Source organism: Bacidia gigantensis, assembly GCF_019456465.1.
Source record: "Bacidia gigantensis strain McMullin 20006 chromosome Unknown contig_49, whole genome shotgun sequence".
Classification (NCBI taxonomy): Eukaryota; Fungi; Ascomycota; class Lecanoromycetes; order Lecanorales; family Ramalinaceae; genus Bacidia; species Bacidia gigantensis.
The window spans coordinates 1,139,554-1,162,664 of record NW_025408612.1 but is presented as its reverse complement, the minus strand read 5'-3'; the positions used below and the strand labels follow the sequence as shown (position 1 = coordinate 1,162,664).

General features: G+C 47.5%; 6 protein-coding genes across 6 annotated transcripts; 2 read left to right on the top strand and 4 right to left on the bottom strand.

Annotated features, from left to right (window-relative positions):
- Positions 1–2,033: 2,033 nt before the first annotated feature.
- KY384_000396 (uncharacterized protein) lies at positions 2,034–2,857 on the bottom strand (the record flags this gene model as incomplete). The annotated part of the gene is made up of 2 exons (XM_044808932.1): positions 2,034–2,702; positions 2,816–2,857. 2 exons carry the CDS (start codon positions 2,855–2,857, stop codon positions 2,034–2,036), a joined length of 711 nt encoding a protein of 236 aa, XP_044665685.1.
- Positions 2,858–3,633: 776 nt separating this feature from the next.
- On the bottom strand, positions 3,634–4,040 carry KY384_000395 (uncharacterized protein; the record flags this gene model as incomplete). The annotated part of the gene is made up of 2 exons (XM_044808931.1): positions 3,634–3,757; positions 3,856–4,040. 2 exons carry the CDS (start codon positions 4,038–4,040, stop codon positions 3,634–3,636), a joined length of 309 nt encoding a protein of 102 aa, XP_044665684.1.
- A 1,982-nt stretch (positions 4,041–6,022) lies between these two features.
- KY384_000394 (Type I Iterative PKS) lies at positions 6,023–10,706 on the top strand (the record flags this gene model as incomplete). Its single annotated transcript, XM_044808930.1, has 4 exons — positions 6,023–6,339; positions 6,558–7,083; positions 7,133–7,628; positions 7,837–10,706. 4 exons carry the CDS (start codon positions 6,023–6,025, stop codon positions 10,704–10,706), a joined length of 4,209 nt encoding a protein of 1,402 aa, XP_044665683.1.
- Positions 10,707–10,855: 149 nt separating this feature from the next.
- On the top strand, positions 10,856–13,800 carry KY384_000393 (putative secondary metabolism biosynthetic enzyme; the record flags this gene model as incomplete). The annotated part of the gene is made up of 2 exons (XM_044808929.1): positions 10,856–12,913; positions 12,982–13,800. 2 exons carry the CDS (start codon positions 10,856–10,858, stop codon positions 13,798–13,800), a joined length of 2,877 nt encoding a protein of 958 aa, XP_044665682.1.
- A 311-nt stretch (positions 13,801–14,111) lies between these two features.
- On the bottom strand, positions 14,112–14,869 carry KY384_000392 (uncharacterized protein; the record flags this gene model as incomplete). The annotated part of the gene is made up of 2 exons (XM_044808928.1): positions 14,112–14,598; positions 14,706–14,869. 2 exons carry the CDS (start codon positions 14,867–14,869, stop codon positions 14,112–14,114), a joined length of 651 nt encoding a protein of 216 aa, XP_044665681.1.
- A 6,220-nt stretch (positions 14,870–21,089) lies between these two features.
- KY384_000391 (uncharacterized protein) lies at positions 21,090–21,833 on the bottom strand (the record flags this gene model as incomplete). The annotated part of the gene is made up of 3 exons (XM_044808927.1): positions 21,090–21,440; positions 21,492–21,626; positions 21,678–21,833. 3 exons carry the CDS (start codon positions 21,831–21,833, stop codon positions 21,090–21,092), a joined length of 642 nt encoding a protein of 213 aa, XP_044665680.1.
- Between the last annotated feature and the right edge of the window lie 1,278 nt (positions 21,834–23,111).

The window sequence follows — 23,111 nt, the reverse complement described above, 5'->3', positions numbered from 1 at the left end:
TAACCTAACCCTAACTCTCATTCATCTCCATCCTGCTCCGTCTTGCGGCCAGACGGGTCAAACGCGCTTCATTGTATCTTGACGACTATCTGGCTATCGTATCTTGGGTGACCTTTTCTTCAGTCTAACCTCAAACATTACTTTACTGAAATGGCAGAAGGTCTTAACGCTAGTATATAGCGTCATAGTAGCTTCAGGTGATTTCCAAGCCATCTTCCATCGTGTCTGATGAACTTAGACTGAGTCTCATGATCAGGAGTTCGTTTTGGAGGCCTTGGGCGCCATGCCTCAAGTATATCCCAGGAAAAGTTGTCCACATTTCTCAAAGTACACACCATATGACGCTATCACCAGACCGATCGTCTGATAACACTATCTTCCACAGGCATACTACGTGATAGAGTACTTCCAGACCACATCGCTGGCCACGGCAAAGATCTCCCTTCTTGTACTTCTGGACCGTATATTCATCACACGCGCATTTCGCATTGTTGTCAGAATTCTCGGGACCATAATAGTATTGTGGTGGGTAGCTCTCACTACAGCAGACGCCTTGATATGCCTTCCCATCCGATCCAACTGGCAGCCAGCCATCCCAAAGACTTGTGGGAATGTACGGCTGCTTCTTTTGTTTGGCCCAATCCCCTGGATATTGACCGATTTTGCTACTCTGATAGCTCCACTCTTCGTCCTGAAGGACCTGCAGCTGAGGAAAAAGGACAAAATCGGCCTCATCGCTTTGTTCTCCACCGGAGCTCTGTGAGCATTCCAGCTCTTCTAATTTTCATAGCATCTCATGGTTCACAGGACATGCATCGTTTCCTGTGTTCGTTACAAGGTGCTGTTGAAACCGTGGACTGATCCCACCTGTAGGTTTCCCTTTTATTGACAAAAGTTCCCACAAATTGACACCTTTAGGGGACATGGTGGATATCGGAATCTGGAGCATTATCGAAGTCAACGTTACAGTGGTGTGCATATGCATTATCACTATCAAGCCCGCACTTCAACGACTATTTCCATCCTCCATCCTCCTTAAGACACGTCAAGGCTGGACAAAGCTTCGATCATCTTCCTATTTGCAAAGAACCTATGCTCAAAGATCAACCATAGGATCGCAGAGCAAGTCGACAGAGCAAAGCGATAGCAGCTCTTTTCATTTACATGAAGCTGTTCCGCCGCTACCATCAACCACCAAAATGCCTGTGCAAGCAGATAAGCGAGGCTCAGCACAGACATACAGCGTTCCGCTGGACATTGTAAAAGTAAGAAACGGGGTAGGTCTGCACCATGAAGAATTTCTGTGAAATATCAGTCCTTAGTCCGAGCAACTAGACCCTCTTTTGGAAATAGCATTTTGGTCTTAGGCTTACTCACGCTTTTCGTGGAGAAGACATGGTTTTGTAAGCATCTTCGTGAGACTGACGTATGTTTGGGAGAACAAATCCTTATCTATATACTCACTTTACAATGCTCATTACACCTGGTTTTGAGAAATTGCGTAGTCCGCACATCTAATTGTGACTTAAAGATTGATCTGCTATGGCGGCCTTCAAATCACTCAAGAAGCTGTTGGCTCCCATCTTCTCTATGTACTTTTATGCGATATGTGATGAAAGTGCCAAAGGTAAGCACACTACTATGGTGATTGGACACTTGGTTTGTGGACCCCATCTTGGCTTTCTGTGGCTCTGTAAAGGATCCCCACATGTGCTTCTAGAGTCGTAGAAGAAAGCAACCCTCCTAAAAAATATAGTGGCGCAGGAGCGCCTATAAGACTCCCGTACAGAAATAGACACCACACCTGTTAAGCGTTTCAAATTTAAACACAACTGCAGGAATTCGGGTTTTACATCGCCATGAGTAGCAGCATCAAGTTTGGTGTCTATTGGTGGTCATGAGTAAAGAGATGTTAAGTTGTCCCCCTCTAAAATTCATTTTATCTAAGGGTGAATTGAAGCTAATCAATTTTTTGGTCCTTTGGATGACACTGTACTGAAGCGCTCCTATCACGATTGCTTCTGGCTCGAGATTTAGTGCATTTTTCGTGGCTGCTTTTCCCACATCATCAAACCTGCGAGCACTGCGGCACCCCCAAATGCTGTCATGACCTGCATTTGTTCATTATATCCTTTCCCGAACAGTTGCCTTATGCTTTGCTGTAGATTTGGAGGCAAGGTTTTGATAGTTTGCGCTGATTGAAGTAAGTCGCTTAACTGTTTGGATGAGAGCCAGCCAGAGGCTGACTCGATCTTGGTGTTGAGTATGTTAGTGCATACAGCTAGGCCGATGCTTCCTCCTAGGATTCGAGCTTGCGTTATCGCACCAACGAAGACTGCTGTATCGGTGTTAGCAACCTCTAACACGACATTGAGAAGACACAGACCTGTGTCTTTCTCCTCGATTGCTAGCGGGGCTGCAACGATCAATACACTCAGTGTCAATCCGATACCCAGCCCAAGAAGTACTTGATAGCCATATTGAGCCGAAGGTACTCCATTGTTAGAGACTGACAGGGTACCCATAAGGCTAAGTCCAATAGTCTGCAGTATAGCACCAACTAAGAAAATATACAAAGGAGCAACTTTGACTCTCGTCACGAGAAGTCCCGAAAGGACAGTACCCACAGGGGAGCAGAGCATAAGGGCAAGTAGTCGCCAGCTGGCCCCAAACGCCGACAGATCATTGACTACTTGAAATCTCTGTGGAATGATGATGACACTGACAATGAAGACGGCGCCTCCAAAGAAAGCATTTCTGGAATAGTCAGAAAATCTCACATGCCATATATATTCACACATGCATTAGAACTCACAGAATGAAGCCCATGGTAATTCTGTCGCTGAGTAGTCGCCATGGTAGCACAGGTTCGTATGCATCGTCGCGCTTGCTTGCAGCTTTTTGCCAACTGAAGAAGATAATCCACAACAAAACAGACATGCAAAACAAAGTAAGAACGGTAGCTGATTTCCATGAGTACTGAGTCCCTCCTTCTTCAAGCGCAGACACCATAAGCACAGAGGCTGCGAGTAGCAAAAAGGCTCCAAGAAAATCCATTTGTCGAACGGTGTCCAGCGTGATGGACGTGAACAGACCTCGTGAACCTTTCTCGCCGTAGGGAAAATTTGCAGGCATGGAGAGCCAGATCCAAACGAGTAAGAGCACACCAGGCGCCACGCTAGAGAGATGATTAGTCAAACTTAGCCGCCTGGTCAGACACGTCGTGCAAGAGCATACTTCATGTAGAAAATCCATCGCCAAGTAGTATGATCGCTGATCAGCCCGCCGAGTGTTGGACCTAAGATTGCGGAGCAAGCATAGGCTGCCGAGATGATCGCCGATAATGAAGCCAGACCCTCTGGAGGCACCATCTGGAGACTAATTGTAAATATGAGTGTGTATATACCGCCACCTCCGATGCCCTGAAGAGCTCTCATGACAACACTTGGAAAGTTCAGTGTGAAATTCATCCAGAAATATTTGATGGGAATTTACAGAGCTTCGAATGATTGCGCCGCTCCGCACGCAGCAGAGAAAACAGTAAACACGAATACCGTTAGGAGTAGTAGGGGTTTGCGGCCGAAATAGTCACTGAGCTTAGAGAGAATGATGAGAAAGCCTTTTAGGAATCCATTAAAATGCGCCTCCCGAGCCGAAGTAGGGAGGCATACCGGCGTAAGTGAGTAGGTATGAGGTTACGATCCAATTGTTTTTTTGAAACCCGTTCAGAGAATTGGTAATCGCAACGAGCGTCGTGCTAACGATAGTAGTCTCTATAGTTGAGAGGAAAAGACCGAGACACAATCTGTCAACTTGTCAAGTTGAGCAGTCTTAACGGATTGTCTCAAGACGTACGCGAAGGTCAACGAGTGGAGTCTCCAACCCTGAAGATAAACAATCGTCTGATGCTGATTGCCTTCCTCTGGAGCTCTCTCATCACGGTCTTCGATATCCGCATGGCTCGTTTCCATGGCAATCAGCTCATGTGCACCCGTAGGTCTTTCCAATTCATCTCTGCGTGTTCGTGAGTCGCTGGACATATTGAAAGACGTGGGGTGAATGTGTAAAATCGAGGAATACACCGCAGCTTGATCAAAGCTAGCACAATAAATCTCGAATGAGGCGAGTAAAGCCTGGATGACGCTGAGACACTATTATCGGGCCTTGGAGCAGGCTGGGTCATGTGATCCAGCCAAAAGCACGGCGAGTCATTCTCCTCATCGTTATGTTATGCACAACCACATCCCACAGCACATGCAGATCAAGATGAATGGTTCATGCACGTTTTCTTGTCAAGCAGGCTACGTGCAGAAGATCCTCCAACTTGCTCTCTCAGTTCATGCATAGAAGAGGCGCTTCCCACAAGGCGCCAGAGCTGAATTAAACCTGCATATAGTTTTGGTAGTGGTGGCCGTTACTCCTGCATATGCACGTTCCTATTGGTGCGGTAATAAGTTGTGATGCTTCGGCCTGCTCTTGTACGCGCGGACTGCGGTGAGACGGCGCAGCCTTCAGCCGCACTTCAACCGGTGGAGCTCGTATCACACTGAGAAGAGAGAGTACACCGACGCGAGCCCATAGGCCATAGCCTGCAGCCGTACAGAGCAAAAGAAAACTCCGAACACGAAGTATGAGGATTCTTCAGGGTCCCCTGCTACGAGGCAGGCATCACAATCCTTCATCATACGCTCGCAGACTCAAGCGCTGCTGTGAAATCATGCCACAAGGAGCATGTCGAGGTACAGATTCAGGCTACAAGTGATCGCTTCACTCGATGATTCGATGGCAAGAGCACTCTACGCCTCGTGGGTTTTCGCCGACCTAGAGCGCTTCGTGCGGCGAAGGCCGTGGTGCGTTACTGATTCTCAATCCTTTAGCAAATGTCGCAGTCGAATACCCCATTGATGTTGAAGTTCGAATTCGATGGGGTTCAAGCCGCCTTTGCCCTTTTTTAATGAGGAACACAAAAGCCGAAGGCTGCAGAAAGCATATCCTTAGGCATATGTAGCGCGTACCATAGGTGGAAAGAGTGGCTCTCGCGAAACCACCTGATGATCGACGAGGCGGCCGGAGACGAATCAACTTGATCTTGCGATAGAGAGTCGGCTTACAGGACGCTATACAGCCTGCCTAAAGTGGGCATGGAAGGTATCCACATCGATGGATGTTTGCGCGTATAATAACATCCATTCAATGTAGAATAGGAGTGTGAGCGCGATAGATTGAGCGGGAGAACAGGTTTCATCTGGGGACTACGCCGCTTGAAAGGAAGGAGGCTACAGCCTTCATGAAGAATCTCATCCACACAATGACCACAGATCTGTGGTGTTCACAAGACTGTGAGACTATGGGCAAGTCGACCTGCATCAAGTTTCGTCATGTGGAGAAGCTCTTTGTCATATTGAGCACAACAACCATGATGGTAATGCTGCTCCTGCTACACAGCGGGCGCCACGAACATTTATCAGCGACAATACATAAAAGTATTGTGAGGTCGTCAGCTTTCTACATCTCTACTTTGAAGCCAAAATCTCATAAGATAAAACACTACATCTATTTCCTCTCTGGATATTTGACGATCCCAAACTACTAGTATTGCCTTCGTACTCACAACTATATCCTCCCGCGTTCACAATAAAATGCGGGAGCCTCTTATGCCTATTGCTATAGTGGGAATGAGTTGTCGTTTACCCGGTGGAGTGTCCAAACCAGAAGACTTGTGGCAAGTGTGCGCTGAGCAGCGTGACGTCTGGCAGCCTTTGCCCAACAATCGGATGAGTAATGCTGCTTTCTACCATCCTGATTCAGCACGAAATGGCACCGTGGGTCATCAGCAACTCCTTTTACGGTTTTGACGCTCATATTGACTGATTGTGGAAGTCTAACGTGCGCGGCGGGCATTTTCTCACCGAAGACCCGGGCATTTTTGACGCTAGATTCTTCAATTTGACCGAAACAGAAGCTCGGGTATTTCATTCACGTTTCTTCAAGACTTGCCCAGCATCTGACAAACTATAAGGCAATGGACCCTCAGCAACGTATCCTGCTGGAGCTCTCTTACGAAGCTCTCGAGAATGGTAATTCTCAAACTCTCGCAACCAAGCCAATATTAACGTTCTCAGCGGGCATGCCCATAAGCAGCGTCAACAAGACTAGTACAGGGGTCTTTATCGGCTCGTCGTGTAGAGACTACGCTGATCTTCTCCGCCGAGACAGTGAGAAGACTGAGCTATATCAGCCAATAGGCAACGCACCGACGATGCTGGCGAATCGCATCTCCTATTTTTTTGATCTCAATGGACCTAGTGTCACCATTGATACGGGTATAGCCCCCTCTCGGTCACTGTTAAGTCAATGGGCGTTAATTGATGAGATAGCCTGTAGCTCTAGCCTCGTTGCTCTACATCTTGCCTGTAATGCCTTGAAGGCTGGCGACGCTCGGATGGCGATAGTTGGAGGATCCAATCTCATTCTCAGTCATGAGCCTATGATTGACATGAGTATGCTTAGGTAAAATCGAGAGACTCTTTAGCTAGGACGAAGCGCTAAGTTTTCAGGTTTCTCTCCTCGGACGGACGCTGTTACACTTACGACGATCGAGCCAACGGATTTGGTCGAGGTGAGGGAGCCGCTTGCGTTGTCTTGAAACCGTTCGAAGATGCCTTGAGGGACGGTGACGTTATCCGAGCGGTTATACGCAATTCAGGCACTAATCAAGACGGAAAAACACACGGAATCTCTGTGCCTAACGGAGATGCCCAGGTAGAGCTGATGAAGAAGACTTATGAAGAAGTCGGTCTCCACCCATCGCACACAGATTATATTGAAGCGCATGGAACTGGAACGCCGACCGGCGATCCGATTGAGGCTTCCTCACTTTCTCAGTACTTAGCCCAAGGTAGGCCTATGAAGCAGCCTCTTCTGATCGGATCTATAAAGTCGAATATCGGACACTTAGAGGGTGCCAGCGGTATTGCTGCTGTAGTCAAGGTAGTATTAATGCTAGAGAAGGGTTTCATTCTTCCAAACTTCGACTTCCAGAAAGCTAGCTCCCGAATACCAATGGAGAGGTGGAACATAGAGGTAGGCCGCCCGTTCCACTAGCTTCCAATATGTATTCATGTGCTAGTAGGTCCCTAAAAGCCTTCGACCATGGCAAAGCGATGGCATTCGACGGGCTTCATTGAATAATTTCGGCTTCGGAGGCAGCAATGCACATGCGATACTTGATGATGCCACCAGCTTTATCGCACAACGAGACAACATCGAGAAAACTTCGAATGCAAACACTGCAGAAGAAAGTACGTATCGTTACATGAATGGATGTGCCGATTGCCGCGTTCCAAGTGAATCGCTGGTCTTCCTCCTATCATCATCCGACGAAATTTCCGGGAAAAAGCAAGCACAAAATCTCGTACAGTATATTACTGATCATCAAGATCATGATGCGAATGAACTGATGAGGGACCTTGCCTACACACTCAGCGAACGTCGTTCGAAGCTGCCTTGGCGGTTTGCTTCGAGAGCACAGTCACCGTCTCAACTAGGCGAAACTCTGTCCGACAAAAACATCAAATTTCATAACATCCACGACTCCAAGCACCTGGGCTTCATCTTCACCGGACAGGGTGCTCAATGGTTCGCTATGGGCCGTGAACTGATCACTCGATATCCCAGTTTTGATAGGTCTCTAAGTCTGGCAGACGAGTGCATAGCGAGCCTTGGTGCCACTTGGTCGCTACATAGTGAGTCAAACCCAAATTTTGCTTTTCAGAATGAGGTCCTAAAAGACGAGCCTTGGACGATTCATCGACAAACCCTCACTGACGTTGCTAGATGAACTGGGAAAGGATGCACAGACTTCTCAGGTTGGAGACGCACACATAAGCCAGTGCCTTACTACCGCCCTTCAAATCGCTCTTGTTGATCTTCTTGCCTCTTGGAATATCTATCCAGCTCGAGTGGCTGGCCATTCGAGTGGCGAAATTGCGGCAGCCTACTGTGCCGGGGCCTTAAGCCAGAGAGACGCCATGTCTGTTGCTTATCACCGAGGGATCGTGGCTCTGAAACTTAAAGACTTACGAGATGGCGCTATGCTAGCCGTTGGGATGTCTGAAAAAGACATTGACCCGTTGGTTGCGTCTCTCGCTACCGGACGCGCGAAAGTTGCTTGTATCAACAGCGGTTCGAGTGTCACTGTTTCCGGGGATCGAGACGCGATCGGTGAGCTGTCAAAGATACTCGAAGCAAAGGATGTGTTTCACCGGAGGCTTGCGGTCCAAGTCGCGTATCACTCGCATCATATGGAGGACGTTGCTGATGAGTACCGTGCACTCCTTCGAGATGTCTCGCTCGCCAGCAGCAACAAGGTAGACTTTTACTCATCTGTGACGGGGGATCCAGTCCCTTCTTCAAAGCTGGGCCCAGAATACTGGGTCTCAAATATGATAAATCCTGTGCAGTTCCAGAGTGCTGCCCGCAAGCTACTGCAAGCAGGCGGCGATAGAAGTAATACAGTTGACATACTCTTGGAAATCGGTCCTCACTCCGCTCTTCAAGGTCCCATCAAACAAATAATCAACGAGTCTGGAACCACTCGAGCCTCGTATATACCGACACTTGTGCGCAATCAAAACGCAATCCACACGTGTCAAGCAATGATCGCCATGCTTACTCAAGCTGGATATCCTACTAACCTGCAAGCCGTAAACTCTCCTGAACTTTCTACCAGTGGCAAGATGCTGAGCAACCTACCGATTTACGCTTGGGATCATTCTCGATCATATTGGACAAAGCATGTTAAGCTAAGCGAGGAAGGTTTAACACAAAGCACAAGGAGTGACACACTAGGGGTCAAAGTTAAGGGATCAATACCATCAGAGCCTCGGTGGCGAAACATTGTTAGACCCGCCGAGATCCCCTGGATAAACGATCATGTCGTACAATCCTCCATTCTGTATCCTGCCGCAGGATTTCTTGCTATGGCTATTCAAGCCCGGTACCAGCACGCGCAGCAAACATCTGAGAGTCTCACAGGATACAAATTGCGCGAAATCTCGATTGGTCACGCTTTGATCGTCTCACAGGAGAGTGACGACTTGGAAACCCTAGTCTCGTTGCGACCATATCATGAGAGTCTTCGAGAATTGTCTAGTATATGGCACGAATTCACTGTCCACTCGTCCACAGACAATAAATCCTGGACAGAACATTGCCGTGGCTTGATTTCGATCGAACAGGCTATCCAAGGAACAGATGTTGATGGGGGCCGCAAAATCGCCGAAGAGATTAAACATTTTGGTCGTATACGGTCAGCATTCTCAGATAACTGCATAACGACAATCGATGACCAAGAAATCTACAAGTCCCTTGAGAGACTAGGATTGAGCTTCGGACCAACTTTCAAGAACCTCCACGATGTTCGCGTCGCTGCGCATCAATGCTATGCTGAGGTCACCATTCCAGATACAGCTTCTATCATGCCTGCCCAGTTTGAGTACCCATTTATCATTCATCCGGCTACGTTAGATAGCGCTTTCCATGCGCTCTTTCCAGTAGATGCACGACACAGAAACATTGAACAAGGCACGCCAGTCCCTACGTTCATTGAGGAGCTCTTCATCTCTAACAGTGTCGCTAAAACGCCTGGTCACATCTTCAGTGTTTACGCTGAGAATGGAGCGATGGCTGGCAACTTCGATCGTAAGATTGGAAAAGGCAACGCATCTGTGGCTGTGTTCGACAAAGTAGGGCACGAGAACAAGCCAGCGATTCTAGTGAAGGGCTTGGTATTTAAGGATCTTCCGTATGCCGTTCCTGAAGAGAGTTCAGATTCGGAGCGTCGGGCGTGCTATCAGCTAGAATGGCATACAGATCCCAGCCTGCTTTCCCCGATGCAAACAAGGGAGATCAGTGCACATTGTCGGAGACCGTACACCGAAAGCGATCATGCTGCTCTTTCCCAACAAGCAGGATTTTACTATGCTGAAAACGCTTTAGAGTCTTTAACTGACGATGAAACAATGAAGATGCAGCCACATCATCGCAAGCTCTGCCAAACCCTGACCAACTACTGTCGGACCGTTCGTGAAGGGCAATTGGGCATGTTCTCCACTGACGGATGGCTGCAGCTCGATGCAGTGGGGCGCGCAAATGTTTGCTCCAGCATCGGTCAAACCCCATTTGGAATTCTTCTTGGACCTGTAGGCGAGAGTCTCACCCAAATTGTCCGACAACAAACGGATCCCTTAGCGGTAATGATTGAAAATGATCGTTTGGAGAGGTACTATCGGACTTGGGAGCCTATAAAGCAATCTTACGAACAAGCTGCGGTCTTCATTCAGCTTCTAGGCATGAAAAATCCACATCTAAAAATTCTCGAACTTGGCGCTGGTACAGGGGGAGCAACACTGCCTATTCTGGAAGCACTCAGTACCCCTGGAGAGGGCTTCCCGCATCTCGCAAGTTACGACTTCACAGATCTTTCACCAGCGTTCTTCGAGAAGGCGAAAAAGAAGCTAGAGCGCTGGACAGAGTGGCTGACGTTCAAAAGAATTGACGCAGAAAAGGACTTGGTTCAGCAAGGATGCCAGCCGGCTTCGTACGATTTGGTCATTGCCGCGAACGTTATACATGCGACAAGCCACGTTGAGAGGACGATGAAATCCATCCGAAAAATATTGAAACCGGGGGTACCATACTCCTGATTGAAGTTACGGTGAAGACCATTGGAGCATCCTTGATTTTTGGTACCCTCCCCGGTTGGTGGAATGGTAGGTGCCCCTGCTGCCACGAGTGAAATGCTGAAAGAGACTGACACGTAGCAGCTGAAGATAATCGTTTGGATGGGCCATTAATGAATGACGACGAGTGGAACGAAGTCCTTACACGAGCAGGGTTCACAGGCGCAAACGCTATTCTTTGGGACATGCCTGATCCGGCAAGCCATCAGAGCAGTACGATAATCTCGAGCACAGCAGTGGAGACTTCAGACATCGTCGAAGGCGTCACAATAATTGTCGATGAAAAGAATTCGGAAGACTACGCGATAGAATTGCAGTCTCTGTTGATGCAAGAAGGCATCCAATGCGATATTGTTGGCCTATTATCGTACAGCCCGACCGACAGAATCTGCATAGTCCTCTATGAGCTCTCACGCTCTGTACTTCGCAATCCCGACTCAACTGAGTACGAGGCTATGAGACGAGTGTTTCTTGAAAGCAATGGAGTTTTGTGGGTGACCAAAGGTGCAGCCATCGAGTCTAGCAATCCAGATCTGAGCCTAGTTACCGGCCTCGCCAGGACAGTCAGAGTCGAAAAGGGAGATACAACGATCGTTACTTTAGATCTCGATGCACAAAATCCGCTCTCAGGGCATGACCGCACCAACACAATTTTTTCAGTGTTCAATAAGAGCTTTCGCAGGAAATCTCCCGTGGCTTCGGGGCTTGAGCTTGAGTACGCGGAACGACACGGTAGAATTTTAATACCCCGCGTAATAGAAAACGAGAAAGCCGCTTCGCCTGAAGGAACGAAGTCTGAGCAGCCAGCCTCAGAATGGCAGCTATATGATGACCGAAGCCGGCCGCTCCGGGCAGAGGTAAAGACTCCTGGCTTTCTTGACAGCATCGAATTCGTCCCAAACAACCAACTTGATGGTGAACTAGCTGATGATCACCTTGAGATCAAAGTTGAAGCATCAGGGCTCAATTTTCGAGACGTGATGACTGCACTAGGTCAAATACGGGCATTTCCACTTGGCTGCGAATGCTGTGGAGTAGTGTCTGCCGTTGGAAAGTCAGTCTCGAATATTCGGCTCGGTGCCCGTGTGGTTGCAATGGTCAAGGACGGCTCTTTTTGCAACGTCATTCGTACGCGAGCCGAAGAAGTTGAGTTAGTACCAGATGACGTCCCTTCAGAGATTGCTGCTACCATCCCTATTGTCTATTTCACAGCCTACCTGGCAGTCCATAATATTGCCCACCTACGAAAAGATGAGACTATCCTGATTCATGCTGCAGCGGGTGGACTTGGGCAAGCTACTATCAATCTATGTCAGCTTATCGGCGCCAAAATATTCGCTACCGTGGGAACTATCGAAAAACAAAGGCTTCTTGTTGATAAGCTAGGTATACCGGCAGAAAATATTTTCTCGAGTCGCGATAATACTTTTGCTGAGGGCATTATGAGAATGACACATGGAAAGGGGGTGGATGTCATCATTAATTCTCTTTCCGGCGAAGCCTTACGACTTTCATGGAACTGTATTGCCCCATTTGGAAGATTTATAGAGGTCGGTAAACGTGACTTTACAGTCAACGCTCGCCTGGAAATGAGGAACTTTGAGAAGAACGTGTCGTTCACTGGCCTCGATTCGCCTTTTGGCTCCTTACAAGGAAAGAAGAAGAAGATATGGGGCGAATTGATGGATCTGTACAGCAAAGGTCTGATTAAGGCACCTTTTCCAATCAATAGCTTTGGAGTTTCGGAACTAGAGAAAGCACTTCGCTTGATGCAATCTGGTAAGCATATGGGCAAGCTCGTCTTAGTACCTCAACCAGGTGAGCAAGTGAGGATCGCACCTTCAAAGATGGAGTGCAAAAATCCTCAGGGAGCCAAACTTTTCCGCACAGACGCCTCCTATCTTCTAGTTGGAGGCCTCGGTGGTATTGGACGAGCAACAGCAAGATGGATGCTTGACCACGGAGCGACGCGCTTCATATTTGCTTCCAGGAGCGGGCCGGACAGACCAAAGTCTAGGGAACTAATCGAATTCTTGAGAAATGAAGGTGCAAAGGTAGCTGCGGTGAGATGTGACATCAGTGATGCCGATGACTTGGAACGACTCTTGCATACCTGTGCAAAGACTATGCCACCTATCCGGGGTGTCATTCATGGAGCTCTTGTAACAAAGGTAAAGTTGACCAACTGTCACATTGACTTGACAAGGTTTGAAATTGTAAAAAGCTGACATCTTTCAAGCCAGATCTTTTTGCCAGACTGGACCATTCAGACTACAATGATGTCATGAGACCAAAGGTTGACGGCGTTTGGAATTTGCATAATATGCTTTCTAAGATCGACTTGGACTTCTTCGTTATGCTCTCATCAGTGGTTGGCATAGCTGGCGACCCTAGTCAGGCGGCATATGTATCTGCATCCGTATTCCAGGACGCATTCGCAGGCTTCCGTAATGGTCAGGGACTTCCGGCAGTCACGCTTGATCTTGGCAAAGTCGTCGACATCGGAATAGTAGCTGAGCAGTATCTGGCCCGACGAGGGGTGAGGGGTCTTTGGAGTCGCGATTTACGGGAAGAAGAAGTACTGGCTATGATCAAATCAGCGATCGTGATGCCCCATAGAGTCGATCAGCCTGCCTCAACTATCATTGGTCTCAAAGCTTGGACGGAGACAGCTGATCCGGTTTTTCAGACACCTTTGTTCTCTCATTTCCGTCGTGCAGGACTCACGAATTTACGGACGGATAAAAAGGCAGCAAGCAACGTCAACCGCCGCATCCGCCAGACTCTAAAACAATCCGCGACCTTGGAGGAAGCAGCGCGAGAGATCCGAGTCGAACTGATCCCCAAAGTATCCAATCTACTCATGGTGCCCGTAGAACGTATCAGCCCAACAAAGTCTTTATCTGAGTACGGTATGGACTCCTTGGTGGCAGTAGAGATGCGCAACTGGCTGTTGCGGGAGCTTGATGCCGCATTGCCAATACTGGAGCTTATGGCCGATATTCCGTTGCAAGAACTTTCATGGAAAATTGCGAAGTCATCTAAACTCGTAAATTGAGAAGAAATTAAGAAGTGTAGGGCGTAGTATTAGAGCTAGATTAGCTTATAATTCATAAAAGCTATATCTCTATAAATACTAAAGATATAATATTTAGCGCAAAATAGTTTTATCCTACTTGCCTTATCGGCTGCGGTAGCAACTCTTTGCGTCGCTCATCTAGCTTCTATAAGTTATTCTTGAAGAGAGATACACTAAGCTCCAGCCGTCAGCGCAGAGGCTTGTCGTGGGCGCAGCAGTGATCATTGCCTACATAGAGGTCACGTATCTTCAGATATAGCCCTCGAATTTAAGCTTAGATCTTTCAAGCTTTATGCAACACTAGCATCATTCGTAATGACAGTACTATTTCCTTGACTCTGCACACTCAACACCCTAAGGTAACCCCTCGCCTTTATATCTTCTTCATGCTGCGTATCACCAAACCAAAGAACAAAGTCGAATTCCCGAATTTGAAACTGCGCGCAGAGCTTCGCAAACCCTGTCAACAATTTGAAGAACTCATCGTAATCGACATCAGGTGTGGCCGGGGTAAGACTAAACTCAACCCCATTTTCCGCATGTGTATAGCCATCTGCTGGGACCGCCCGCTCATCGATTAACTCTAGGGGGTGAGGTGTTATATCGTATACGTCGTTTATCAGCTGGTCAACGAGCCAAGTCTGCGCACTGGTGATAGCGAGAAAAAAGTCTCCGTAGTCTAGAGCGCCGCCATAGTTGTATAGATGGTAGTGATCGTGATTTCCCTCAGTGTTAGCTCGGTAATCGGCTGGCAATGGTTGGCGTGTGTTATCCGGTCTACATGCAATAGTCAAAATTAGGCTGTCTTCTTGAAGGGGATGCGGCAGAAAGAGAAGTCTCTTTATTCATGATTCTAGAGACTCCTTGAGTCAAGCTGTACTTACGTAGTTTTGGCAGCGAGATGTTGGTCTCGAGCTTCATTCAGCGGAGCTCGAAGCCGAATGTCGGCTGCTCGACGAAAGTGAGATTTTGCTGCGACAAGCGGTGAAATGAGGCAGAGAAGGGAGCACAAGGCGACGAGGGGGTGGAAACACCATACACCATACATCTTTGCTAGAGTTAATTAGTTGTTGCGTTAACTAGGTCAACCTGGGAGAAAACAGAAGAGACAAGTCCACGCGCCTTATGGCTTTGGGGGGCTGCGCATAGACAAGCTTGCGCAGTTTAAAACATGACGCTATTCATAGTTTCGCTGCTACTTATGTGTTGATAGTCTTGCGCTTACAAAAATAGTTTCTAAACATTAAGTCATATCTCACCCTTAACTTAGTTGTCCCTATCTTCTTTACTAAGAGGAAAGAATTCTAATTCGCGTCGAAGGTCATGCAAGCATAAAAGCTGTGCATGTTAAATAGCATCTTTATGTCTCAAATACCGGACTTATTTCATTGCAGCACAGAATGATGTCCTTTAAAGTCTTATGGATTCATGGTCTTTTGTAAAATACGGTCTGCTGAGGATAACAACCTTCTACATTGCTTGCACTGCCCACGGTGCCCAGAAGCTTCGTCGCCCCGATAACCCGCCTTCTCGAATCGGCTTCTTTTAGTATTCACGTCATCTCTATAGCTTCGCATAATAGCCGTCCTAAACACTTACGACTGTGCAGATTATTATGGTATTTGTTATAGTCGTCTCAACTCTCAACGCAGGTCAACGCCATTTTTGCTTTCTCTCGTCTGAGTCTGTCTAACATGAAAGCTTCCTCTCTAATCTAGGCTTGTGCAAAAGCGTTCAATCCTTGTTCATACATCAGATCGTGTACATAAGCCTCATCTACAAACATCCATGTGCCGGTGTCCATCCCGTGCACCGCCACCCGCTTTCGGACAATATATGGAGTCGAACAGTAATGAAAGACAGCAATTTAGTCACTTGCTTACATGTGTTTCGGCCCAACACCAATGCTACCAAACCTTGTCGAGAAAACATAACGCTCTGTGATCCGAGGACATGGATGCAGAAGTACCTCGCACTTCGTCTGTATACTCGACGCAGACACCACTTACCCGCTAGCCTGATGCACGCTTTTTAGCATCATTCACCCTTCTTTTTCCTCGTGATACTGACTATAAAGGGACTTTTAAGCTAATTGTGGCGGGGGCGACGCCGACATTGTCGGCTGTAGACCAATTAGATGCCTCGGGGGTAGAGTCTCAAATAGATGGCCCCAATGCACGCAACCAAATGGCAATTAGCATGGACCAATGTCGTCGCTGGTCCTTGCATTTAATGTGAATGTGTCGCATGAAGCAGACGTTTTTGCCGTAAACTTTCATTGGTGATCCACCCGACTGCATTAACCCGAACCCATTGGAAAATCTGATTGATATCGGCAGTCAAAGCCGTTGCAAGGCACTCTAGGATGCGCACGCTGTATGATTGTAGGAATCCATTGGGCCCGATTGTCTTTCTCTGCTCAATTTCATGATATTCTGAATACCTTTGTCTATCTCGGTCGCTGGCCGGTTGCAACGTGGGTTTCCGATGACCTTCGCGGTCTGCGCATTAATGATACCAAATTGAGTCTTAATTCTGGTTCATGTCCTGCCGCTTTCTGCTGTTTTCTTTATAATAACATTTATGCATCATTTACTGTAATTTATGAAGAGTAAGGATACAGTTGAACGGCAATCAGGGCAAGACTTAATGATCTGTGACTGTGCCACAGCAAAATGCCAAGGTTTCTCGTCGAAAGAGAGGGTCAGGGAATTTCTAAGGTATACATTGTGCATGTACCTGCAGCCATAGCTCCACGCCACACTCGAAACAGTCGCTGACACAGCAGCTCGCGTCTTTCCGCTGGAACCCTATCCACTCGTTATTCACTTCGCTCTGTTGAGTGTGATCCCGCGACAAATGAGCTCACAGCTTGCTATAGAGTGAGCCCGACGCCGCAGTCGCGCATCAAATGTTGGATCTGCCATCGGCTGTGATACAAAAGGGCTTCGCTGGCCGAAAAGATCGGAAAGATTCTGTAAGCTGGAAACAACACGAGAATTCTGCCAGTTGTCAGCGATTTTTTCTCTACTCCCATGAAAGCTTTTCGCCTCTCATCATGTACAGCGTCACCAGCTGCATTGTTGTCGCAGTAATTCTGCCTGTGCTTGCGATCATTGCAGTGATTTTGCGCTTCTATGTTCGGCACCGACTGACTCGAGCTTTCATCGGCATCGATGACTGGCTAATTCTCATCTCTGTGATTTTGGTATGTGGGCAGGGAGCGATTCAGATAGTCGGTACGTGACGTATCCCATAATTGACTTGTAGAAAAAGCTAATGATTTGAATCTGAAGGAGCCACTATCGGACTGCTCGGTAGAGATGGAGAGCCTGGCCCACCAGATCCCCAAAGACTCAAGCACGCCACAGCGGTTGACTCTGCAGTGCTCGTTGTCGAGAAAGTCACATACACCACCATCAAGCTCAGCGTTCTATTTTTCTATCGGCGCATCTTCTACAGACAGCGAGCTTTCCGCATCTCTAATGACGTGTTGATCGGAATTATTACGGCCTGGGGTATCAGTTTCTTCGTGACTGAGTTTTTGGTCTGCGGTGCGGACGCTGCACCGGGAGGCCATCCTTGCTCGCCTAGGGAATGGTTCCTGCTGTGGTTTGGCATCACTGATATCTTGACTGATATCGCTGTGTTGTCATTGCCGTACCCTTGCATCCGCAAATTGCAGATAGATCGGCGCGAGAAGATCGGGCTTTCGATGGTGTTCTTCCTTGGCACGCTGTGAGCAATATGAACCCGTCCTTGGATGACATCTTGTATGGCTAAAAACCTCGAAAGGTCTGTAGTATTCGGGCTCATTCGTCTTGCATTTGTTGGGAAGACATTCGATAGTAAGTCGCACGCAGGGTCTGGGAAAGTCACGCCACTTGCCTGACAAAATGACCAGGATGGTACCATCCAAAGAAATACGAAGGCCAGCATCCCGAGCGCACGCCACCCTTCTTCTGGACCACAGTCGAGGTCTCTGTTGGCATTCTTGCTGCGTGTCTTCCGCCTTTAGGTCCACTCTTCAAGAAGGCGCCCAGGCTAAAAAATGTATACGCCTTAAAACAAAGGCATTATCGGTCTCATAATAAGTCAAGCCAGATGCAGAAATTGATGAGTAAGGAGCATGACGTTGAAGTTAGTATGACAGACACACCCTCCGAGAACTTTGCACATCACACTCCTCAGCCATCGATCGATAGCATGAAATCGTTACCAAAGTAGTCCATTAATCCTCGCGGAAAAAAGTCTTGGGAGATGCTGGAGAACATTCCAATAAGGATACCGCTGAATGTGATGAGAAATAAGCAAGTGTGTTAGTACCATGTGCACCATAGCTCTAGGATGGGGCTTCATCAAGAATGAGTCTACAGGTCGGCAGACCAACGCTAAAGCTTGGCTGACCAACCCCGCCCTAAAATTTTTAGCGGATTTAGCTTATTTAGTAATATTTAGCGAATATTCAATTGGTCCGCCGAGGTTAAAATTATTAAAATTAATTAATAATTAATTAAAACTAAACTTTAAAATAATAAAATAAAATATTTTAAAATTTTTAAAATTTTTAAAATTAAATATTAATCGATTTCTAATTGTTTCTCTAAGAATTTTCTTAGCAAATTCTTAAGAAATTCTTTAGAAAAATAATTTTTAATTAATTAAGAATTAATTAAAAATAAATACATTATTTCTCTTAAGAATTTTATAGTAAAATTTTAGTAAAATTTCTAGAGAAATAATTTATAATCAATTTTTAATCAATTTTTAATTAAATTTTTTTTAATTTAAATAAAAAAAGATTTTAATTAATTTAAAATCGATTAAGAATTGTTTCTCTAAAGAATTTCTTAAGATTTTTCTAAGAAAATCCTTAAAGAAACAATTATTAATTAATTTTAAATTGATTTTAATACTTTAAAAAATATTTTAATTAATAAAATCAAATAAGCTCACTAGACCATAAACTTAATTAGTATAAGGGATTTATTTATACGCTAATTTTTTAGATTAGCGTTGGTCAGCCAAGCTTTAGCGTTGGTCTGCCAACATGTAGACTCTCAAGAATCAGCTGCTTTCATGGACCGAGAAGGAGGGGCTGTCTTTTAATTACATGATTGTAATGTATCCATGCACGCTATCACTTAGTAAACAAGTATTGTATTTTAGCGCAGTTTCTGGCATACAAGTCGATGCGATCATCTCTCATTCCTCAACGACTCCACCTGGGACTAGCTCATCGCTACCCACTAGTTCATGGTGATCACAGCTAGTATACTTCACAGTAGTAGGTGGTGGTTGATCCATCTTTGCTTAGGAACAGGACTAGCTTAGCAGCATTCTCGAGTCTAGGCAAGGACGCACTTATGCAGCGTTGCAGAGTCCCATAATGTGGTGATCTCATTGGCTTGACTCCACACTTCGGTAATCTGACGAGATCAATTCTGCAAGTAGCACCCTTTGCGGTCCCTTCATACTCATGTTGATGACCACCTATCAACAATATCAATGTCTGAAGCACACGACCACCTGCTTGAAAAATCCGAGACAGACGAACACGCCCCGTCAAGTCGAAATGACGACTGTACTCAACGCGAAAGAATTCGATCCTGCCTCTCTTCCCCGCTCCTTCACGCTTGCGTCCTACTCCTCTACACTCTCGTATTCGCCGTCGCATTCAAATTCGCAACATCTCCCAGCTCACCTCAATTAGAAGTCCTCCCATGTAAATCAACCTCGAAAATTCTTTGCAATAAGGCCTAATCTGCTCCAGTGCCAGCGCGAAGCTCGATACAGTGGGAGACTCGCCGACTCACGATCGCGGTCGTAGACAATCCCTTTGTGGGAGAGCCCAGGCCGGAGGTGGATGAGGCATGGAGTGGGATGCTACGGAGTATGATTTATCACAATCACTTGGTTGAGATGAAATAGCTGAGAGTCCACAGATGATACGATAGTGGTATCACCAGCTGAGTTGGATGCCTTGGGTCTCGAGTCAGTCGAAATGAAAGATGGCTCTGGTGGGATCGCATCATTGTCAGCGTACCACGGCTTGCATTGCTTGGTACGAATCCTGCCATGCAATCAATCACATCCATTGACACGCCTAGAATAACATACGTCTCTTCACTTACAAAGAGCACTACCACCAAGGCAAAGACGATCGAGCGATGGCACTGGAGCGCCTCCACGCGGGTACGCCTTCTTCCCCTCGCGACCTTCTGGCGTACTGACATATCAGATCACTGCATTGAATACCTCCGCCAAAGTCTCATGTGCAAGCCCGACCTCTCCCTTGTCACCTTCCACTGGGGTCTCCAGACAGCGCCGACAGACAACCCACTAGATCGCTACCCCAAAGACAGCGATAAGAGCATGCACGAGTGCGCCAAGTGGGACAGCCTGAGCGAGTGGATGGAGGGACGGGCCATCCGCCTGTCGGATGCGTCCATGTTACGTAAACCGACTACAGCTGCATGAACCCTTTACGTAAATTGACAGACGGAACGCCTGTGCGTAGCTTTTAAGCTTAAATACAGAGCCTCTTTCTACGACGGCGGCATTCATCTGTAGATCTAATGTACAATCAACGTGATTTGATATCCACGAGTAGCTTTTACGAGGGCGGAGGCCCTGTTGCACCTTCTCTTCCCCAACTCCGTCTCTTGCACTTCACCCCACACGCGGTACGACTCCTGCTCGCAGGAACGTGGGTATCATACGCTCATGACACAGAGTATTTCTCCAACTCGTAACGCTTGCTGATCGATAGTGGCTATTGGAAGGGTTTCGGCTTGGCGAGACCGCTCTCCTGGCTGCTCTGCGCGTGGTGCTGCTCGAATTCTTCCCTGGAGAAGTTGTCATCGGAGGAGTGGTTGTTGCGGTGATCGCCATCTTTGGAAGAGGAGGATGACCTAGAGGAGAGAATGCTTCGGACGCTGCGGAGGACGCTTTCGACGGAGGATTTCGAGAGGAGGGATTTGAGGGTGGGTAGGCAGGCGGCGATGATGGCGATGCCTTCTTCAATCAGACCCCAGATCATGACGGTCGTATTCTTGTTGATGAAATTGGCACTGTCGTAGAAGCCTTGGACAAGTCAGTACGCGCCGTTTTATGAAATGAGCTGAAATACCAGAAGTCCACTCGATCACAATCGCCATCCTGACAATACCTGCAGCTGTCGACAATGCGCCCATGAGGAAAATGCCAGAGATCAAAATTTTCCGTTGCATGGTGAGCTGGAGCTTCCAGATCTACAATCATTAGCTTCACATGAGACACACAAGACGTAGTGGTTCACCTACCATTGGAATCGGTATGCTCAAGACCATCACATCTAAAATCACATCGGATATAGCGAGAGACTCGGGTATTGTTGTCGTTTGGCCGCAGTGCGCGAGGTACTGCTCCAGATTGCCCCAGATGGCCCAGAAGGCCGTCTTGCAAACAAACACGGCTGCGAAGAAATAGGCGATCGTCCATATGGTGATGATACCGAGCATGACCTTTGATACAATATCAAAAATCTTGCCACGGAAAATTCGCCGGTAGAAGAAGAGCACGGAAAGCTTGATGATGCCGAAGGTCAATGGCTGCTGCATATTGTAAAAGAAATAGATCTTTGATGGTCAACTTTCTTGTTATTGGAAGATCTGAGGGACTATGCTCACCTTGTTCATCGTCGCCATCTCGTGGCTATTCACGGTGAGGAAGCCTGTGGGTCCATCCCCGCTGGGCGTTGGCACAGCGAGCACGCCGACGGCAGCACCAGCAATCAGAGTAGCTCCCAGCCCAAGGTTGAGGATCTGCACTCATGAGCTTCACTTTCTTCCTCATGTGTCTCTGAGGCCACTCACAAGGGCGATGAAGATGAACCAGTCATCCAAGCCTAGAGGGTTCGACTTGGAATTTCGCACCCAGAATCGGAGGCTGACCGTAATGAAGGCGCAGGCGGGGATGACAGCGCCCACCGCCTCCACGGCGGCGCGCGAGATAGTGACAGCGATGGTCATGTTGTTGGAGCCGTTCACTCAATTGCCAACTTCACCCAACGTCTCAATTGGGTCGGTCACACGTGGAGGAGGCAAATGGCTTAGGGTTCATTATTGAAGCTTTTAGGGGTGGGCCCACGCATGCATCGCATATAGGGATAAGGTGCTCACATACGGACGGAACCAGAGGCGGAACAAGCAATTTCCCCACGTTGCGCCGTCTGCGTCAGGACTCACAGCGGCTTGAAAGTCTGATAGTGAAATCTTGACCGCCATTGGCTGCCAGGGGGCCATAATCTGCTATATCTGAACTAATCTCCACCTAGTGCTGAACTAACATTCAGGCGGTTGAGCTACCCTGACAGGTGGGACGCTACCCCATAGTCCTCTGCTAGATGTGCGTCTGGCCCCCTTTCTTAGAGCCGTCAGTGGCCAGATAAGCTAGAAGCGCATGACACTACCACCCCGCGTTATGCATGATCTATGTCATAAGGCAGGATTGCCTGAAGCAGTAATCTTCGAGCCGCCTGCCACATTCTCCAGCCGTGCACAGTCTCCAAGCACAATAGGCGTACATTATTCATTGGCACGTTTTCAATAAGAGCGTCCAGCGTTTGATCAGCGATACTAAATTATGACCACTTGGACAAACGGACGAGCACCAACTTGACGGTCACAGACGGAATACTTGGTACAGTTTAGACAGGTCGGTAGCGTCCGTCATTGCCATCCTACTGGTGCGCATGAAGAGAGACACCTGTCCTACTTAAGCTTACTACCACTAGGATAGTTAGTGGTCCAGCGACAAAGTCAATTCATTGGTGCCCGGAAATCACGTTGGCGATAGAAGTCGACCATGATAATTACATGGTGACATTATTTGTCCATCAAGAAGACTACACTAATGACGATGACGCGTGCAAAATCACTAGAGCCACCCAACAAACCCCGGATTCCATTTGCGGTAACAGCTAATCCTCAATGTCTCCCGTGATCGCCTGCACATCACCTTCACCATCCGTCCTCGATAATGCAATGAGGACCGGTGCAAACTTCCGTCATCTCGCCACTGTCTTTGGGATCTGCATGAGTCAGCAACCGCAGTGCAGCGTTACATCGCCAGCATAGCACATACTGGGGACTGGTGCCGCGTTTCCAAACACAAAAAGGGCCGCTGCCCACATTGCCAGGATACCGAAATGCATCGTAGATGATTGTCGGAAGAAGAGGAGGGAAAGGTGGCGAGGGAAGACTGCTTGAAGATGGGCACAAAAGGTCTGAGGTCTGGATGCGAATGGC